Raw genomic sequence first — 20,477 nt, forward strand, 5'->3', positions numbered from 1 at the left:
TTTACACTCATTCATATTTTAGTTATTTTTGTACAGATACAAAGTAAAAAAAAGAAGTTTTGGATTCACTTGCAACACCATTGCCTACAATTCTACACAGTGTCAGTTTGCTGAGTTCTGCTTAGCAATCACCAACCATCAGGGTTGGTTTCACTCTTTACCAAGCTGGGAACTCATGCGCTGCGGAACGGTAGTGCCCGGCTCGCAGTAGCAGGCGGACGCGTATTGCAGCTGCACCCTGTGATGACGCGGCGTGGCAGCTGAAGCCGGCGTGGAAAGATGGCGGCTGACATCACATTACTTTTCCGAGCCAGCGTTAAGACCGTGAAAACCCGGAACAAAGCGCTCGGAGTGTCCCTGCCCGACACCGACATACTGAGACGGAACCGGCAAAGGGGGGAGTTCACCGGCAAAGCAAGAGAAGTGGTGAGTGCAGAGAAACACCTGCCAGCAGCTGGAGGAAGAGCCAGTGTACATCACTGCATTAAAGTACACCCACACAGCTGGACTGTGTACACAGCAATACCACACTGCATACACAGCAATACTACCCTACAGCAACACTACACCACACTGCGTACACAGCAATACTGCCCCACAGCAATACCACACTGCATAGACAGCAATACTGCCCCACAGCAATACCACACAGCATAGACAGCAATACTGCCCCACAGCAATACCACACAGCATAGACAGCAATACTGCCCCACAGCAATACCACACTGCATACACAGCAATACTGCCCCACAGCAATACCACACTGCATACACAGCAATACTGCCCCACAGCAATACCACACTGCATACACAGCAATACTGCCCCACAGCAATACCACACTGCATACACAGCAATACTGCCCCACAGCAATACCACACAGCATAGACAGCAATACTGCCCCACAACAATACCACACAGCATAGACAGCAATACTGCCCCACAGCAATACCACACCGCATACACATCAATACTGCCCCACAGCAATACCACACTGCATACACAGCAATACTGCCCCACAGCAATACCACACTGCATACACAGCAATACTGCCCCACAGCAATACCACACTGCATACACAGCAATACTGCCCCACAGCAATACCACACAGCATAGACAGCAATACTGCCCCACAGCAATACCACACAGCATAGACCGCAATACTGCCCCACAGCAATACCACACAGCATAGACCGCAATACTGCCCCACAGCAATACCACACTGCATACACAGCAATAGTGCCCCACAGCAATACCACGCAGCAATACCACACAGCAATACTGCCCCACAGCACTACTACACCCACACAGCTGGACTGCGTACACGGCAATACCACACTGCATACACAGCAATACTACCCTACAGCAACACTACACCACACTGCATACACAGCAATACTGCCCCACAACAATACCACACTGCAATACCACACTGCATACACAGCAATACTACCCTACAGAAATACCACACTGCCCTACAAGCAATACCACACTGCCCTACAAGCAATACCACACTGCCCTACAAGCAATACCACACTGCCCTACAAGCAATACCACACTGCCCTACAAGCAATACCACACTGCCCTACAAGCAATACCACACTGCCCTACAAGCAATACCACACTGCCCTACAAGCAATACCACACTGCCCTACAAGCAATACCACACTGCCCTACAAGCAATACCACACTGCCCTACAAGCAATACCACACTGCCCTACAAGCAATACCACACTGCCCTACCGCACTATACTGCCCTACCGCACTATACTGCCCTACCGCACTATACTGCCCTACCGCACTATACTGCCCTACCGCACTATACTGCCCTACCGCACTATACTGCCCTACCGCACTATACTGCCCTACCGCACTATACTGCAATGCCGCACTGCCCTACCGCAATGCAATGCCGCACTGCCCTACCGCAATGCAATGCCGCACTGCCCTACCGCAATGCAATGCCGCACTGCCCTACCGCAATGCAATGCCGCACTGCCCTACCGCAATGCAATGCCGCACTGCCCTACAGCAATATGTGGATATTCACAGCAATACTGTACTATACTGCCCTACAGCAATATACTATTCTGCCCTGCTGCTAATGTGAATATACACAGCATTGCCAATAATAAACATTGGAAGCTTCAGGATCTGCTGAGAATTACCAGACACTTCATGGTGTGTGCTGAGCTTGGCCATTCATAGTTTTTGGGGTTGTTTTTTTTTTTTTTTTTTGGAGTTTTTATTGAGACATTAAATAAAATTGACATTAAACATTTCTAAACAAACGTTTAGTGAGATTGTTGTATTAATGATAGACATTCAAAATTAAGAACTGTGGAAATAAAAGCAAAAAGAAGTGCAGTATATGCAGTCCCCTCCACCAACATACTGCTTCACTAGGTGAATAAATAAAAAAGTTACGCAACCAGGAAGTGTTGAGATTCTATGTGATGCATCATGAGAGGTCATAGGTAATGCCAAATGTTCATAGCTGTCATTAACATGACAATGCCTATCAAGACAATACAGATTTATCATGGTTACCTTAAATGTAAAATAATCACCGTTGTAACCAGAAGGTTGAAGCACCAGATTGTCCTAGTTATTGACAATCGTGTACTGTGTGAAGGGCTGGATTGCGTTCCCAGTGAAATCTTTGAATAGCTTTACGTCATTTGTTATTGCTTATGTTACTAAAAGATTGTTGGTGCTGCCGCAGTCATCCTATACAATATTTAGATATAGTAATCTATTTTAGAAGAATGTGTTAAACTTGCGTTTTGAGGTCGAGGGGTCCGTCAGTTAGTTTTGTCCTGTGTGTGAGATTATCACTGATGTCTCGTCGGTGATAGTCGCTTCCCGTTGATGTCCTTGGGTTTTGACCGTTTGGGTGTTGCGCGTCGGTCTGTTGTCCCTTGGGGCTGTCACCTATGTGTTTGGTGTCTGTCCAGGCCAGTTTAGTGCTCCGGTTAGTATCGGGGGTGTCTCAGTCGGGCAGATACTGCTCTGGGTCGTGAGGGTTGGGCAGTGTCTGATATTGTGGTATAGTGGTCTTGGGTATTGGGCGGCTGGGCAGTCTTGTTGGGGCGGTTCATCTCATATCTGGTGTTTGCAGGCCGTGGGGGGTCTTTCGTGAGTGCTGTGTCGTGTAGTCGGTCTTGCAAGTGAGATGGGGGGTCTCTACTTGGGTAGGTAGTGTTCTTGGGTCAGCATGTCGGCAGTGGGTCATGTGTATTGGGGTTTGCTGTGGGGAGGTGGGGGTGCAGGTTAGTGGGGCAAGGATATTGCAGGTGGGGGGGAGGGTAGGCGTAGGCACGGGGGGGGGAGGATGCGGAAGATCAGCGGGGGGAAGGGGTGTCCGGTTCTGGGTCCCCACTCCATCCCCCCACCCGTCTCCGGGATGCTGGGCAGCTCTGGCTCGCGTGATCGTCTTGGTTTGGTTGGGATGATGGCCCAGCTTCTGCATTGTCGTCAGTCGGTTCCGCCAGGGCCCCAGCGTCTTCCTCCACTGCCGGGTGTTGTGCAGCCTCCGCGTTTGCTGCGGTGGAGGTGAGCCATTGGAGCCAGTGGTACCACGCGTCGTGGTAGCGTTGTATGCGTCCTGTTGCGGAGTGGATTAGCTCCTCTATGCGTCTGATGTCTTACACCCTGGTCATCCACTCTCTGATCGTCGGGGCCGTGTGTTGTTTCCAATGTCCCGGGATTTTTTGCCGTGCTCTGAGTGCCTCCTCTCCTTCGTGTGTACGTGTATTGTTTGGGGGTAGGCAGTATAGTGAGGAGTAGTATTGCCGGAAGCCCTCTGCTATAGCCTTCGGGGTCTGCAGTGTGTTCCCTGCCAGGGATATCTTTGGAACGTAGCTCTTCTGTCTCCGAGCCCTCAGTGCCCTAGCGAGCAATTTGCCACTTTTGTTTCCGTATTCGTAGAATGTCTTTTTTGTGAGTTGGAACTGGAATTGTATTTTTGACGTTAGGCAGGAGTTGAGTTTCGCACTGGTCTCTAGGAGTTGTTTGTAGGTTTCATCCCGGAGGTCATGTTTGTGGAGCGTTTCCAGACACGCCAGTTGGGTGGAGAGGTGCACAATTTCTTGTGTGCGCTGTTTTTTCAGGCGGGTGCCTTGTTTGATGAGAATTCCTCGGATAACGCATTTATGCGCTTCCCAGATGGTCGTTGGTGTGCTGTCTGTTGTCTTGTTGGTGAGGAAGAAGTGGTCCAGGGTGTTTCTGATTTCTGTTTGTATCAGTGGGTCCTCTAAAAGTGATTCATTAAGTTTCCATGTCCATTGTGATCGGAAGGGTCTAGGGTTTTCGATGGTGAGTATCACTTGCACGTGATCCGACCAGGTCATGGGGGCGATACGAGCTGAGCGCAGTGTGTCTAAATCTCTGTGCTGGGTAAAGAAGTAGTCTATCCTCAAATAGGATTTGTGTGGCGTTGAGTAGTAGGTGTAGTCTTTCTCTACGTGGTGTAGGATGCGCCAGCAGTTTGCGAGAAGGGTCCTCAGTCCTCTGAGGACGTGTTCCGGGATTGTGGAGCTCCCTTTAGATGTGTCCATTCTGGGGTCCAGAGGGGCGTTGGGGTCTCCTCCTATTATGACGGTTCCCGCACTGAACGCGTCCAGGTTTCGCAGAGCTGAGGCTAGGAATGGTTTTTGGCCTTTGTTTGGGAGGTACAGGTTCACGAGTGTGACTTGGGTGTCACCTATATGCCCTTTTGAGAAAGAGGTATCTTCCCTCCCGGTCCCTCTCCTCCGCTTCCAGGCGGAACTGGGTGTCCGCCGAGAACAATATGGCCACTCCTTTGGATTTGGTGGAGGGGTTATGCGCGTAGTTGCCGGTTGGGAAATATTTATCGGAGAATTTGGGGGCCTGTGTTGCTAGGAAGTGTGTTTCCTGAAAGAAGGCTATTGATATCTTGAGTGCTCGAATTTCTCGCAGTGCTCTTGCTGGTTTTTGTGTAGAGTTTAGTCCCTTCGCGTTGATCGTGTAGAGGTTAATGCCTTCCCCCGTGTGCCTGGAGGCGCGGGGGGCGGTGGGCCCATTGTACGGAGATGGCTCCGGTATGGAGTTAGTGGGCGGGGGGGTGGGGTGTTGGAGGCGAGATGGGGGTGGGTGGTGGTGCAAAAAAAGAAAAGAGGGGGGTTGGGGGAAGGTTAGGCGGGTTTGGAAGGATAGTCGGAGTAGTGTAGTGTTTGTCGGTGTTAAGTCGCAGAGGCGACTGGTGTTAGGGGTAATGTGCCACTGGTAGGTGGGTGTCCGAGGACAGTGTCCCTCGTAGCCACCTCACAGTCTGTTGGCAGTAAACCCGTGGGGCAGGTGGCGTCGATAGTTTGGTAGGTCACCTACTTTTGGTTGTTGTCAGGTGGTGTGTATCACTGTCTATCAGCGTCCGTCTCCTGCTGCCCAGTAGCTGTGGTATCTGGCACCCAGAGGGGTTAGGACTGTTCTAGCGGTTCAGTTTGCAGTGAGGTGCTTGCCGTAAAGCGTTCAGTATATAGGTGCGTTAAGAGCGTACGTAAGAACAACATACATGAGAACAACATAAGAATAACATATCAAACATGGTTGTGCAGGTTATGTCCCCATTATCAGGGAGAACATCAATAACTTTTATGAACATTTAGAAACATTCTGACCATGCCCGCGCAGCACAGGGGGCCCATCGTGGGATAGTATGAAGTATGTGCCCTGTGGTGCGCTTTCACCCTACATGCTTTATTAAGCAAGGTAGGAAGAGGACAGCGAGCTAGAGAGGGGGAGGGAAAAGTGGGGGAAGAGGAAGGAGGGGATAGTTTTGCTTGGAGGAGGAGTGTGGGGGGTGAGTAAGAAAGGGATAGCGAAGTCAGCAAACCATTATTAGCAGAGAACAATACATTTTGTTGGAACCAGTGAATATGGGTGCTACCATCACCCTGTGTGAGTCACTCAAACACACCCAGAAAGTGAAACAAAGCGTGAGGCTTGGGTACTCTCACCTTCAATTCTGATTAAACAATAAGTAGCATTCATCATGTGGTATGCAATAGTTGGTGAGTGGTGTTTCCCCGCCCTCTGGTGTATTCGTGGTGTCTGGAGTGTAGTCACTTGCGAGTGCCTCAGAGGAGTGTGTTACCGGGTCTGCACGTGTTGCGGGTATGTTCTGGGTGTATGAGTCCGGATTGGTTAGGTAGTGAGGGTGTCTATGGTCGTCTTGGATGCGTGTGTGAGTTCCCTTTTGAGTGTATTGAGTGTGTGTGTATGGTGGTGTACAGGTGTATAAGGAGTGTGAGCCCAAGTGTTATACTTGCTCTTTTGAGTCATTCTTCTGTATTTGAGTCCTTTACAAGCAGTCCAGTGCGATACCGAGGTGCCAGTTCAAGGTATCATGTCAGCGGCCGTCCCCATGAGGGGGTAGGGGCTTGACAGGTGGGAGCCTGTGTCTCGTGCTGTAGAACAGTGGGAGCTTGTGTGGTGCTAGCCAGGTTATGGGTGTGCTAGCGAGCCCTGTGGGGTTGTCTCTGTTAAGGTAGCGGTGGTCTTGAGCAGGTTATGGACTCGGGGGGCTATAGGTATCGACCCTGTTAGTTGAAGAGGCAAGATGGTTACTAGGTGGTGATAGGTCTGTGGGCCGGTGAGGTGCGGGTGTAGACCAGAGGTGGAGGCATCTGTTGTGCCATGGAGCTGTCCGCTCCTGGTGGTTTGCCTTTGCGGTGGTGGACTTCAAATATTTCTTATTCCTGGTTGTCAGGGTGAGGAGAAGGGGGGGGGGAGAGAAGGAAAAAAAAAAGGGGGGGGGGGTTTAAGAAAAAAGGTAGGTGTCTTTGGGTTCGCCTTACCCCTTCCGCATCTCCTAGTGTGGTTATGGGCAGCAGAGCTCTTTTGTATTCAGGCTGGTATTGCTGGGTGGGTGGCGGGAGGGGGGGCTGATTTCTCCATCTCTCTATTCTTCGGGGTCAATTAGTCAGTGATGAGTATGTGGGGCATCTCTGTCGGGCCCCTGTTGGGTGGTGCGGCGTGTGGGCCTCCCCGTGAGGCGTTCATTAAGCGGGCATGCGGTCCAGTCCGGAATAGGAATGCGGGGGAGGTCTAGGGCTTCCTTGAAGGCCAGTACATCTTGCGGCGTTCTTATTATGGCTTCCGTGGTGCTCTGTCTAGCTGAGAGGGCAAAAGGGAACTGCCACCTGTATGGTATCTGGGCTTCCTGCATGGCAGCGGTGAGGGGCCGCAGGGCTCTTCGGGCCTGCAGGGTGAGGTGGGATAGGTCATTGTAAATCTCTATTGCCTGTCCCTCAATTCTCCAGGTTCTTTCTGTGCGGGCTTTTCACATAATTTCTTCCTTTAATTGGAGGTCTTGTATATGGCAAATTATATCCCTGGGGGGGTGAGGGGGGGGGGGCACCTGGGGAGGGGGGGGGCTTGGGTCTCAGTGCCCTATGTGCCCTGTCCATATGGATACGGGTATCCCTTGGCCTGCCCAGTATGCGGTTGAAAATTGGGGTCAGTGTGGCCCTGGCGTCCTCTGGTGTGTCAGATTCTCTGCAGCCTCTTACCCTGATGTTATGTCTGCGACTGCGATTGTCAAGATCCTCTATGTGGAGGCGCAGGTCTTGTATGTGTCTGGTGTGGGCCTCTGTAGCTTGTATTGCAGGGCAGTGTGGGTTGGGGCCTTGTGTCTCTAGGGCCTGCACCCTTGTCTCCAGTGCTGTGAGTGAGGTGCCCAGGGCCGAGATCTCTGTGCGTAGGGTGGCGTTTTTTACCTCCTCTAGCAGTGACTGGAAGTCTTCCTTTTTCGGCAGTGAGGCAAATAGTGTGTACCAGTCTGGTGTCTGTGGGGCCGGTCGGCCACTCTCCGTGCGCGGGTATTCCTCCGATAACGTGGAGCTCAGGGAGGAGGGCGCCATGTTGGAGGCCTCCTCCTGGGAGAGAGAGTCTCCCGGCGTATTCAGGTAACTGCGGATGGAGGGGTGCGAGTTGTTCCCCTGTGTTCTCGGCGTGGAGGGGGTCATTTGGGCTCTCTTAGTGCGTCCCATGGGTGCTGGGTTGTGCTGGTTAGGTGTGCGTGGTTGCAGCCTGGAGCGGAGCTCAGGGATTAGGCGGCCATTCCCGTTCGGCGCCAAGCCACGCCCCCGCAAGTCCAAATTTAAAGCAATTGACTAGAACTATTTTTCTAATTCTGCAAATTTGGCCTAAATTTTTAAATTTACTTTGAATTCCCAGCTATTTGCTCTTAATTAAATAACCCTGTATACCTCTAAACGAAGTTATGTTGCCAGGAGGCACCCAGGGTCACTATTACCTTAAGGGGTTAAACCATTCTCGAATGGCTTAGCCCCAAAGGCTGCCACTTATACCAGGTCTGCAAAGTTACAGGTAGTGTGGAGGTGCCGTGGAGCAAGGATGCTGCTTATCGGCTAGAGCAGCCAACTGTGACTATACGCCACTCAGTGAACGGTTTAACACCTTAAGGTAAAGGTGCCTGGGGCCTTTAGAGAAAGTTGGTATGGTGACCAGAGTGTAAATGTATTATGGAGATAATACACTAAAAACGTGAAGAATTTTTCAATTTGGCTATTTTGATCTAGGGTTTTCAATTGCTTTAATTCTCCACAATTAGAAGTTTATTGAATAAACATCTGATTTAATCATTTAACAGAAAAATGTTTTAATGATTTAATTAAAAACTGAACTGCAAAGGTCTGACTAAAATGGGCAGGTTATGACTATAGTTGAGTTGTAGAAATGTTCCAAATCAACAATTTACTTTTTAATTCCCTGCAAATATATATATTTTGTTGCAGATTCTTTGGGTCAGCACAGACCAGGTAGAGGATGGTAATTCTCAGCAGATCTTGGCACTGCCATTGTTTTCCGTGGGAGAGATGTGCATATACAATTAGCCCTAGTGTATAAAGGCAGCTTAATATGCAGTTCAGCTGTTGGTACAACTTAAATGCATGAACATAATGAATTCACTTCACAGGTTATTGATTATTTTTTCATGAACAAAGTACTTGTAGATCAACACGTAACAAGTCTTGTTTCCAATCTTCTCAGTACTTTACGGACCAGTTGCTCACTATTAGGTAGTATCCACTGTTTACCCACTGTTAAATTTTGCTAAAAATTGGCACTATCTAAAGCCAGTGCACTGCAAAAACACATTTATCTGGTAATCTCTTTGAAGCATCTGACCACTAGTTAAAGGGGAACTCCAGACACCAAAACAACTTCATCTAAATTAAATCATGGTGCCAAGAGGCTCCCAGGCACACTCTTATACTCGGGGGATAAATTGTTCTTGAACGGTTTAACACCAAAGGTACCTTCAGCGTCTATCTAAACTCCCTCTTCCCCACCGGTGGTGTCCGGTTTCTGAAATTTCAGTTTGAGTGCCACCAAACAGTGACTCCCCATTCAACAAACTGTCTTTGAAAAGGTAAGTATTTTTATAAGCCAGTCTTGTGAATAGGGAGTCATTGATTGGCTGAGAGTGTCAGTTGACTGCTCTCAGCAAATTTGTGATGTCCCTGCCCGGCGGCACTCCGTGCTTCCTGAAACTGAAATATTAGAAGCTGAATGCTGCATGAGGGGAGTTGAGATCGGTGCTGGAGGGTACTTTTGGGGTTAAACTGTTAGAGAACAGTTTAAGCCTTGAGGGTAAGTGTGCGCATAGGGGCCGCCTCCACCCCCACCTCCCATCGAGTGATGTCAGAAGGGGGCGGGGCGTCAATCCAGCTCGAAGTGACATTGGCGCTTGTATAGGGTAATTACAGTAAGGGTATTTTAACAGTTATGGGGGGGGGGGGGGATGGCAAAGAAGGCAGGTGAGGGAGAGTTAGTGCTAGGAATACAATGTTAAATGTACAGTTATCAACAATTGCAACGAAAGACAACCAATAGTCGTTGTCGGTATTGACTCTAAAAAAAAAAAAAAAAATTGGTCGATTCCTAATGCATACCTGCTGTATGGCATTACATGTAAACTCTGATTCATATATTGAGGCATATTAAAGGAACACAAATGTGCATTTCTAACGTTAGTGTCCTAGTCGCCATTTAGGGTAAAAAAGGGTGTTTACTTACCTTTTTATCCCACACTGAGTGTCAGCCTATGGTCTGGAAGCCTATAGTGTCCCTTTAAACCATATCAGAAAGCAATAAAATTCGGTCAGGCACATGATATAAACTATAAAATTATTCTTTAAGTATTGTGCATGTGCTATTTAAATACAGTTCACACATGCATAGATAAATATCTGACCTAGCACAAAATCAAAGTTGAATACTAATAATTGGAAAGATGGGTAAAAAGCTTACTGTTTGAGCTTTGAGAACTTATGCATCACTAACATAATTGCAGTATATGACCAAATTCATGTAAACACCACTTCTTTTGTTAAAGCATTTGGTTATTTCAGCCATGTTCCATATTGTAAAAATAAAAAGAGCCAAACAATCTTATTAGACATAAAACAGTAATACAATGAAAAGAAAAGCCTGTCACATGATCTAAACCATAACATAATTTTGTTATTTAAAGGGAGACTATACTCCCCAAAACAACTTTAACTTCTGGTACCCAGACCACTTCTGCTCATTGGAGTGGTCTGGGTGCCAACTCCTACTACACTTAACCCTGCAAGTGTAATTATTGCATAGAAACATAGAATGTGACGGCAGATAAGAACCATTCGGCCCATCTTGCAGTTTTTTTTATAAACTGCAATAATTACCTTGCAGGGTTAACTCCACCTCGAGACAGTCTACTAGACAGCCACTAGAGGGCACTTCCGTGTCCCTAGCACAGGAAACCTGTGATAAAGCGTCGCTGGACGTCCTCATGCTGCTCATTTCCCCATAGGAAAGCATTGAAAAGCATTTTCAATGCTTTCCTTTGGGGAGCTCTAATGCGCATGCGCATTAGGTCTCCCCGGCCGGTGGGCGGGATCAGTCTCTCCCACCAACCGACGCAATCACTTGGAGGAGCGGCGGAGGAAGAAGCAGCGACGTGGGACATCGTCGCTGCCTCTGGTAAGTTACTGAAGGGGTTTTCACCCCTCAAGCAACCTGGGATTGGGGGGTGGGAGGGAGAGGGGACCTGCAGTATCAGGAAAACGGATTGTTTTCCTGGCACTGGAGTTTCCCTTTAATGAAGCTGTTTTTTTTTTTTTTTTTTTATCATGCCCATGCAGTCTCACTGCTCAATTCACTGCAATTTAGGAGATAAATCACTTTTGTTTCTGTTTACTCAGCCCTAGCCACACCTCCCCTGGCTGTGACTGACACAGCCTTCATTGAAAAGTAATTGTTTCATTTTCAGTCAGATGTAACTCATTTTAAAAGTTTATTTCCTACTCTGTAAATTGATCTTTAATTACATACAAGGGGCTCCTCTGTAGGGTCTAGCAAGCTGCTAGCAGAGCAGGAGATAAATGATAAATTAAACAATTTGCAATAAAGGAAGTTTAAACATTAGGTGTCTCTTTACAGGAAGTGTTTAGGAAAACTGTGTAAAGCACATGCAGGGAGCTGTGACTAAGACTGCATAAACAAAGTGATTTAATTCCTAAATGGCAGAGAATTGAGCAATGAGACTGCATGGGGTATGTTCTATACACCAAAACCACTTAATTGAGCTAAAGTTATGTGTGGCTATAGTGTCCCTTTAACTATTGGGCATGTGTTCTTTAAATGGGCAATTCACATAGTAGAAATGCACCTTAACATGACATAAATATATATCTGGAAAAGCACAAAAACACAGTTTAAAAGGACACTATTATGTGGGGGGGATGTAAGGCGTTTCAATGTTTTATTCAGTGGTGTAACTTCTAGTAAAGTCACGGTTCCCAGTTTAATTCTCTTCTAAAAGTCTCTTCTAACCTCAATAGGTTTTTAGAATATTGATCTAGGGGTTTAACTGCAGTGTTTTAGATTTGGGACAGGAACTGGACCAGTAGTCTATATTGTCAATAACTCCACAGAATATAATTACAAAAATATATAGTAATAACCCTTTTTTTTAACCCATTTGAGCTTCTCTAGTAAATGCAGTAGATTGCTTTAGGTTTCTGTTGTGTGACCAATTGTATTAGAATTTCAGCGAAGAGACCCATGTGTTCCTTATGGTTCAAATTAAATCTCAAGTGGGATCTGATTAAATAGGGGATTCCGCTCCGCTTTGATGTCTTCCGGAACCTCTGCATCTTTCCTTTTAGAGACATCCTGTCTGGAAGATTTTTATTTATTTTTTTTCTCCCCCTTTTTTCTCTCTTAATGCTTTTTGTTGTGAGCCGATCTCTCCCTCTTTATATAACACATGCTGATTTTGTGAAGTTGTGCTGTAATTAAGTATTGTGGCTTAAGCATGAAATTATTTCTAGGAACCAGAGTAGAACATTGTTTACACTATAGTTTAACATAAAATTTCAACGGCTGTTAGACAAGACTGTAAATTGCTGCCTAACGCACACTAAGTCCTGGCGTCTCTGATCGCGAGATTAGTCTGAGATGCTTATGGAAAATGTACTCTGATGGACCATGATGCATATGACAAGACTGAGCTACATTTTTTTCCCCTAAATATCTTTACTTAACCTTTTATAAACAATTCATGATCCCGAAAATTTAATTCACAGTGACATTTATTCCACCATCTGCAGTGGACCTGCTAATGGTTTGACCTGATAAGGTCTTTGTCAAACCTAATGGCAGTTACAGGTAAAGACACTGTAGAACTGTTGACTAAACCTTGACACTTTTTGACAATGTTGTGGTTTGTTTCCTCTTATGTGTAGCTTGCCAAAAAGAACTGGAATGTCAAATGTTAGCCAATAGATGCATCTGCTCTGTAGGCATTAAATGAACAAATTCTTAAATTTCACTTTATAATATTTTATTGTGTTTCTACAGGACTTCAAATGTTCTATTTTTTTATTTTTTTTAAGTTATTTATTTTTGTAATATATACCAGTAAACAATATGGTTCTATCAAATGACAAGCCAAAGTATGCATTATGATATCCTATTTATGATAACCTGATTACATATGCTCCCGTTTGGAGTAATAAGGAATATATTTTAAGAGTGGAAAGTTGGCTGAAAGAGGACAATAATATGATTTAAAGGGCTATCACAAAATGTAAAATTTGTTTTTACTGAAGGCACCAATAAAGTGCTGAATTGTCTTCCGCACTGGACCCTGGCTCGGCAGTGAATGGGATTAATATTGCTATCAGTACATAGTCATCAATGCACATTAATTTTTTTTTTTTTTTAAACTGTGAGGACAAACTATTAGAACTGAATTGGAAATATTCTCCAGACTCTGCTTCCATCCTGATTATTTTGTTCTCAAATGTGCAATTGCGTGATCAATAGAGATGTCGCGAATAGTTCGCCGGCGAACGTGAATTTCCGCAAATGTTCGCGAACTGGGCCATAGACTGTTTGCGGTTGTTTGCGGTGCAATAAATGGGGAGTTTGGTCTGCCACTGTGAAGCAGGCATAACCCTTACACTACCTGATCGATACAACATCATACCTGATGTTTTAAAGCACTTTATTCCAAATGTATGGTGATTTTTATTAAAACCAGACTCTGCATCAACTATGTAATTTTCCATGTAAGTTTTGCCATGGATCCCCCTTCGGCATGCCACAGTCCAGGTGTTAGTCCCCTTGAAACAACTTTTCCATCACTATTGTGGCCAGAAAGAGTCCCTATGGGTTTTAAAATTCGCCTGCCTATTGAAGTCTATGGCGGTTCGCCCGGTTCGCGAACCTTTGCGGAAATTCGCGTTCGCCGGCGAACTATTCGCGACATCTCTACTGATCAATTCTAGATAATTCCAAGTTGAGCACGTATCCGTTTAACACGCCTGCTATTTTAATGGATTCCTGAAAAATATCCTAATGCCTAACCTATGCATAGATGCCAATAAAACTAAGTAGGTAATATATTTACATCATACTACTGACCTTTATTTTAAGGAGTTCTCTCAGAAATTACCATTCAAATGTATAGTTTACTTAACAGTAAATACTGTGTAATGGCTAAACCATGATTCAAAGATTACAGTAATATGAGAGCGGTGTTTTAGTGCATGATTGGTGCCTTTTACAGTGGAAAATATACACATAATGGCCTCTAAACAATTACATTTGTCCCATTTTACTTTCAGACTGATGTTTTGCAGTTACAAATATGAACTTATTATTTAGTTTTTGGAGCCAGCATTTCCTTTGGGAGGGAGGAATCGTCAGAACTAATTCTTATACTTTACATGGAGGGAAATTTTTCCTGTCTTAAATTTCCAAACCATGAATGTACATTTAATCACTAGATATATAGTTTTGATGTTTGATTTGGGCATCCTTTTACTGAAAGATACTTCTTACATACAGCGATCTGACGTTACGGCATATAATGGTTTCACGGCATTGTTTAAAACAAGTTGCCAATTTTAATGAGTTAGACAGAGCTTTCTGTTTTGTTTAGATTTTAAATTCAAGCATTGAGATCACAGGCATTTTGGAAAACTTATGGAAAGTATAGTTATGTCCTTACTTTGCCTTTTGGGTTAAGAGATACGGCAGGCACAATAACAACTTATTCTCTGTTTTAATGCGCCTGTTTCCAAATCTTTCTAGCTGTAAGACCATGTTTCTATATAGAACTTCTACACTTATTTGGGTGGCATGTGACTGTCATGCAAGTTCCTTGTATTCTTGGACAGGCTGCCTCTTAAAAAGCTCTATAAAAGGGCATGCACATTTGTGCAGTTACGTATAGTTGCATTTGTAAAAACAAAAACATGGCTGAGCTTTCTGTGAAACTGCACTAGAGCTACTATTGATTTGCATGGCAGCATCACATATTTTTATTATAATAAGTTACGTATCCTATAAACGCCTGCTGGACAGAGGTTTACGGAAATATTCCGTCTTCCATTTGAGAACAATTTTTAATGGATTATACATATTATGCGTTATAAATGGTGGCGAAAATCCGCCTGAAGTGTAACTAAGATTTCATAACTTTAAATCAAGACCATCCAAGTGAATATAGATACGAAAATATTGTTCATGCATTTTATCGATATGTACAATTTTTTGGTTTGTGCCCTTTATTTTCAATATGTTGAATTGCATTTTTGGAGAAACCTTTTAAAGTGAAAAACCTGGCACTCACAAAGAGAGAAGGTTACATGGAGGCAGTATTGAATCTTCATTTAAAAGAGGCAAACTGTTTGAGGAAAATAGTACTCTTAAAGGGACACTCCAGGCACCCAGACCACTTCGGCTCATTGGAGTGGTCTGGGTGCCAACTCCCACTACCCTTAACCCTGCAAGTGTAATTATTGCAGTTTTTTTAAAACTGCAATAATTACCTTGCAGGGTTAAGTCCTCCCCTAGTGGCTGTCTATTAGACAGCCACTAGAGGACACTTCCTGCTTCATAGCAATAGTTTTTTGTGCTAGAGCGTTGCTGGACGTCCTCACGCTGTGTGAGGACCTCCAGCGTCGCTCTATTCCCCATAGGGAAGCATTGAAATTCATTTTCAATGTTTTCCTGGCACTGGAGTTTCCCTTTAACATTGTAACCACTACACTGGGCGGTGGTGGTTATGATGGGTGGAGTAACAGTTTAGTCAATATTATGTAAAACACTATAACATGATGTATGGTGGTTATTTATTTATTTTTTTCTCTTTTTGACACAGACCACAATTACATATTTGGAATAAACTTGCTGACTTATACTTCATTTGTAGAATTATATCCTTATCCTTCAATTGGAAATCCACTGTTCTAATAAACACCATTTAGAAGATATACTCTCAATTAAAATATGCATGCATTTACTGCTGCATTTTGTCATTGTGGGTATATTTAAAAACCGCTTGCAAAAGCTGCAGATCTCTTATCGGAAGCCTTTGCAAGACCTCCACTTTTATCCCCACCCAGACTCTGTGGCTGTCCAATCACAGTTTGTGGCTGTCCAATCACTTCCCAGTGCAGCTCAATGAGAAATCTTTACAAGGCAGGTGCTCTGTGCAATTGCTGCATCTAGAGTTTAGCTTTACTGAGCTAATCAAACCAGGAAGTAAAAGGACAGGTTGTCTGATTGACACAAGGTCAATTAAGTTAATTTATAAAAGTTGCAATTTCTATTGAGATATGTATTTTGTAGAATAAAAAAAAGAGTACACACTCTTTTAGGTGTGTGAAGTGTCCCTTTAAGGTCCACTCATACAATATTCTACTCTTACTCTTTCACTGACTATAGTTAATCTAACAGGATGTTATTCTGTCAACATGGAACGGGTCCCATACAAGTTTAATTCTGAACCCAGCTGTCTGAAAATGCAACGTTTAGTGCAAGTCTGCCATCACATTACCTGATGCTATGTCTAGGCTTCCTATAATGTCTGTCTTTTGGAAGATGACGCTCTTATGGGAGGAACAAGTATTCCTGGCCCTATAATGTTAAAACCACCATTTAGATTGCTCCCCCCCCCCCTTAACCTCAATAAAAGGTAGGAAAATGTACCTTTTTTTCAGCGCTGCGCGGGTTTGCTGGCACTGGCCCCGCCCCTGATCCGTCTTCTTGCTGACATCAGAATTTACGATTTTTAGCCAATCAAATGCTTTTCCATAGGGAAAGCATTGGATTGGCTGAAATCTTCAAGGATATGCGGGGTCGGGCCAAACACAGGTGTGATCAATTAGCACCTCCTCATAGAGATGCATGAGAAAAATTCAGAGTCTCCATGCAGAGTGTGGAGACGCTGAACTTCAGTGAGGTGCACCTCCAGTGGCCATCTGAGGAGTGGCTACTGGAGGGATGTCTAGGGGGCAGTGTAAAGCGTTTGCATGAAAACGCCTGTAGGGAATGATTATACTTACCAGAATAACTACATTAAGCTGTAGTTGTTCTGGTGACTATAGTGTCCCTTTAATGTTATTCTTGGTCACAGAAGCATAATAAGCATATTTGTTTTCTTGATTATTTTCTTTTTTTTTGTAATTGATAGGGGAGAGGTTAAATGACAGTCGGTTGAACATAGCATGCAAATCTAGCATTTGTGGGTTTAGATTGGGATAGCATAATACTGTAGCTTTTTCACTAGTGCCATATATTGAGGCTATGTTAATAACTTTTTAATTTGCAGAAAAGCAAACCACAAAACGCTAATATCTGCCATGCGGAACAAAACATATCACAGCGACGAAAACCATTTAATGATTAGTGGGAAAAGTTCCATTGTTTAATGAAAGTGAAAACCGTGTCCAAAATATCCCAGTGCTGACTTTTGGAAATCTAACCATTTTGTGGTATATGCGTTACCCAGGTCCATTACATTAGATATTGTTTAAAATTGCTTGAGAACCGAGCTAGCAATTGCAATCTTGGAATGTCCTGTACATAATTAGGTTGTGGTTGGCCTTTGGAGAGAAAAAAATGGAACTATGATTTTATAAACATGCTACAATAACATTTCTTTATATTTAACAGTTTCTTATAGAAAGTTGATACTCTCACGAGGCATTGATTAAAGGTAAAACATCAAGAAAGGAAAAATATTGAATTAAAACTTCACTTAGAATGTTGACAGTTGACCCATAATATTAAACAGATGTGCCTGCTGCTTAGATAATCGGCTTTCCAAGCTAACTTGCAGAGTTTTTAAGTGACATCTACAAATTTTTGATTACAGCTAATAATTTGAAAATTGTATTTCCCTGCTCTTCTCCATCTCCTCCTTACTCACCACTGTATAATCAGGCAGTATAATTTAGCATTCACTTTAACTCCATGTTAATTGTACTCTGGATTTGAGTTTGCTTTTATGTTCCTTGTGGAACAACATGTTAAAGGAACAGTGTAGTGTTAGGAGTACAAAACTGTATTCCTAACACTATAGTGTCCCTTTAAACCCCTCGCTCTTACACCTCCCTTGTGCCAGTCCTCCACCCCAGTGGTAAATAAAGGGTGAAAAACATTTTTACACTCACCTGATTTAAGTGTCGAGGTCCCTTGGTGCTGGGTTAGGCTCCTCCAACATTACCTGATGGGGGAACCTAATGTGCGGCGAGCATTGGTTGCACGCGCATTAGGCCTTCCCCATTGGAAAGCATTGAAGGATGTCAAGCGTTGTTTCACTGAGTCAAACTTCATGAAACTGCAGGAAGTGCCTCTAGTGGCTGTCTGGGAGACAACCACTAGAGGCAGTCTTAACCCTGCAATGTAAACATTGCAGTTCCTCTTAAATGACAATGTTTTCACCTGCAAAGTTAAGGGGGCAGGGACACTGCACCCAGACCACTTCAATGATTTGAAGTCGTCTAGGTGCCTCCAGGTTTTCTTTAACTCCAAAAAACTATTTAGTATTCCATTTAAATATATAAGCTATGGTTATATCTGGTTGGAGAATTTTTTTTTTTTTTTTTTTTAAACAAGCTGGCAAAGCATTATAGAAATTGTTGTCTAATATCACGTGGGTGCTTCGTTGGAACACAGTTGTGGCACTCCCTGTATATCACAGTGTGATGTAAAGTATATGTGTGTTGTTGGGGTCAGGTATATGCTGAATCTGTATACCAAACAGAAGTATTTATATACCATGTGGGTACACCAAGACATATTAACATTTCAAATACACAAAGCAGGACAAATTAATTTTGGGGGTGGAAGTGTGACCAGGGGCGGAGCTGCTCTGAAAAATCTTAGGTGATTTACTAATAATAATTTATGCTACTAAAATGTAACTTAGAACAAGACCAATGTATCTCGTTTACACAGGCAAATTTATTGTCGTTTAAAGAGTGACGCTCTGTTATACATTCACACTCCAAGAATACTGAGGTCCTACAAAAGAGGGACATTAGGGTAGAAAAGCGAGACAGAGGAATTTGGGCTCAAAATAGTGACTGTCCCTCCTAAATAGGGACACTTAGGAGTTATGCTAAGATTGTCTTCTCACTGTGAATCACTACATTTTCTATGGAATGTTTTCTCCTCTAAATATTATTTTACTAAATGTCTCTAAGCCCCCCATTTATAGTTTGTGCACAAGCAATTGACAGTGTAACAAACCTAAAATCTGATATATATCATGAATTATAGCAACAGATATCAGGAAATAAAAATGTAAAAGGTGCTACATCTTCATTTGTGCCCCATGTAGGTTTTGTTATTTCCATTTATTTATTTTTTTGCATAGAAAAAAAAGTGCAAATCATTTTTATTTTTTTATTTTTTTTTTAAATTCTGCGTCACTTCAACAAAGTAAAAATAAGTCTCACAATATTAAATTGACCCTTTGTTTATTATTTCTATGGAATCATCTATTGGATGAAAAAAGTAACGTTTTCTTTAAATGAGTCTTTAGAATTTGTTTGACTTTAAATGGTTCTTGGAATTATATTTTTACACTAAAAGAAAAAAGTCAAGTTATTTTTGTTGGAATTGGAGTGTGGGGGAAGTAGGATTAGTATCTTTTAAATTCTATTTTTTTTTCCTCTGGGGTTTTATTGTACCTACCTTTTAAATTCCATTAAAAACCCTTGACTCTTACATTTATACACGCTAATACAAATTGTGAAACCGTGATTTGAACATTTAAGAAGTTATTATTCCAAGCCGTTTATATAGAACGTGTAAATGGGTCTATAACTCTGTGTTTATTTCTCTTCACTAAATAATGTTCGCTGTGCTTTTAGACCTGCACCTGATTAAAAATAAACCTATTACTCAGGGAACACATCTGATTCTGCCATTTCAGAAAAGCTAAATAGCGGCTGCTGATATCCATTACACTCTACCTGCGCATATTCTTCAAATATCAGGGTAATTCATCTGGATGGATACTTGTCCCACCCAAATTGGATTTTTCTTTTCGAAACCCAACTTTTGCATTTGGATTTTTGTTTAGTGACATATGTTTTAATTGTGTTATCAAATATCTGTACCTCATAATTATGAACTTGATTTTCTTAAAAAACAAAACAAAAAGCCTTTAACCCCTTAAGGACACATGACATGTGTGACATGTCATGATTCACTTTTATTCCAGAAGTTTGGTCCTTAAGGGGTTAAAGGGTTACTTCAAACACCGTGACCACTTCAGTGATTTAAAGTGATCACGGTGCCTGTAGTCTGTATGTGCAGCGTTTTGCTTTGAAACTGGATTGCCGGGTCTCTTCCAAATACAAGAAAAAAAAATGCCTCAATCCAACAATAAGAATAAATACCTTTATTCATGGTGCGGGGGCTATAAAGATGCATTTCTTTCCTCATTGACTCTTCATCAGAGACATAGATTAACCTCTTAGCTTCCGAAGGTATAACCACACCTCCGACATTAGCCAGCCTGGCCAGGAATAATGTTCTGGCCTAACTAATGTAAATTCTGTGCAAAGTTGGCATCTGACACCAGCACTCACAGGATGTACGGCTCCCCTTCTCTGCCACCCCTGTACTCACCTTTGTCC

The 20,477-nt window shown here is 43.4% G+C and overlaps 1 protein-coding gene across 1 annotated transcript in view; it reads left to right on the top strand.

Annotated features, from left to right (window-relative positions):
- Nucleotides 1–225: 225 nt before the first annotated feature.
- STX18 (syntaxin 18) overlaps nucleotides 226–20,477 on the top strand; it is a 129,437-nt gene continuing 109,185 nt past the window's right edge. The window contains exon 1 of the mRNA XM_063459867.1: nucleotides 226–426. Coding sequence (XP_063315937.1) covers nucleotides 280–426 — 147 coding nt within the window. The 5' untranslated portion in view covers nucleotides 226–279. The remainder of the gene's footprint in view (nucleotides 427–20,477) is intronic.

The sequence above is a fragment of the Pelobates fuscus genome, chromosome 6, assembly GCF_036172605.1.
Source record: "Pelobates fuscus isolate aPelFus1 chromosome 6, aPelFus1.pri, whole genome shotgun sequence".
Taxonomy (NCBI): Eukaryota; Metazoa; Chordata; class Amphibia; order Anura; family Pelobatidae; genus Pelobates; species Pelobates fuscus.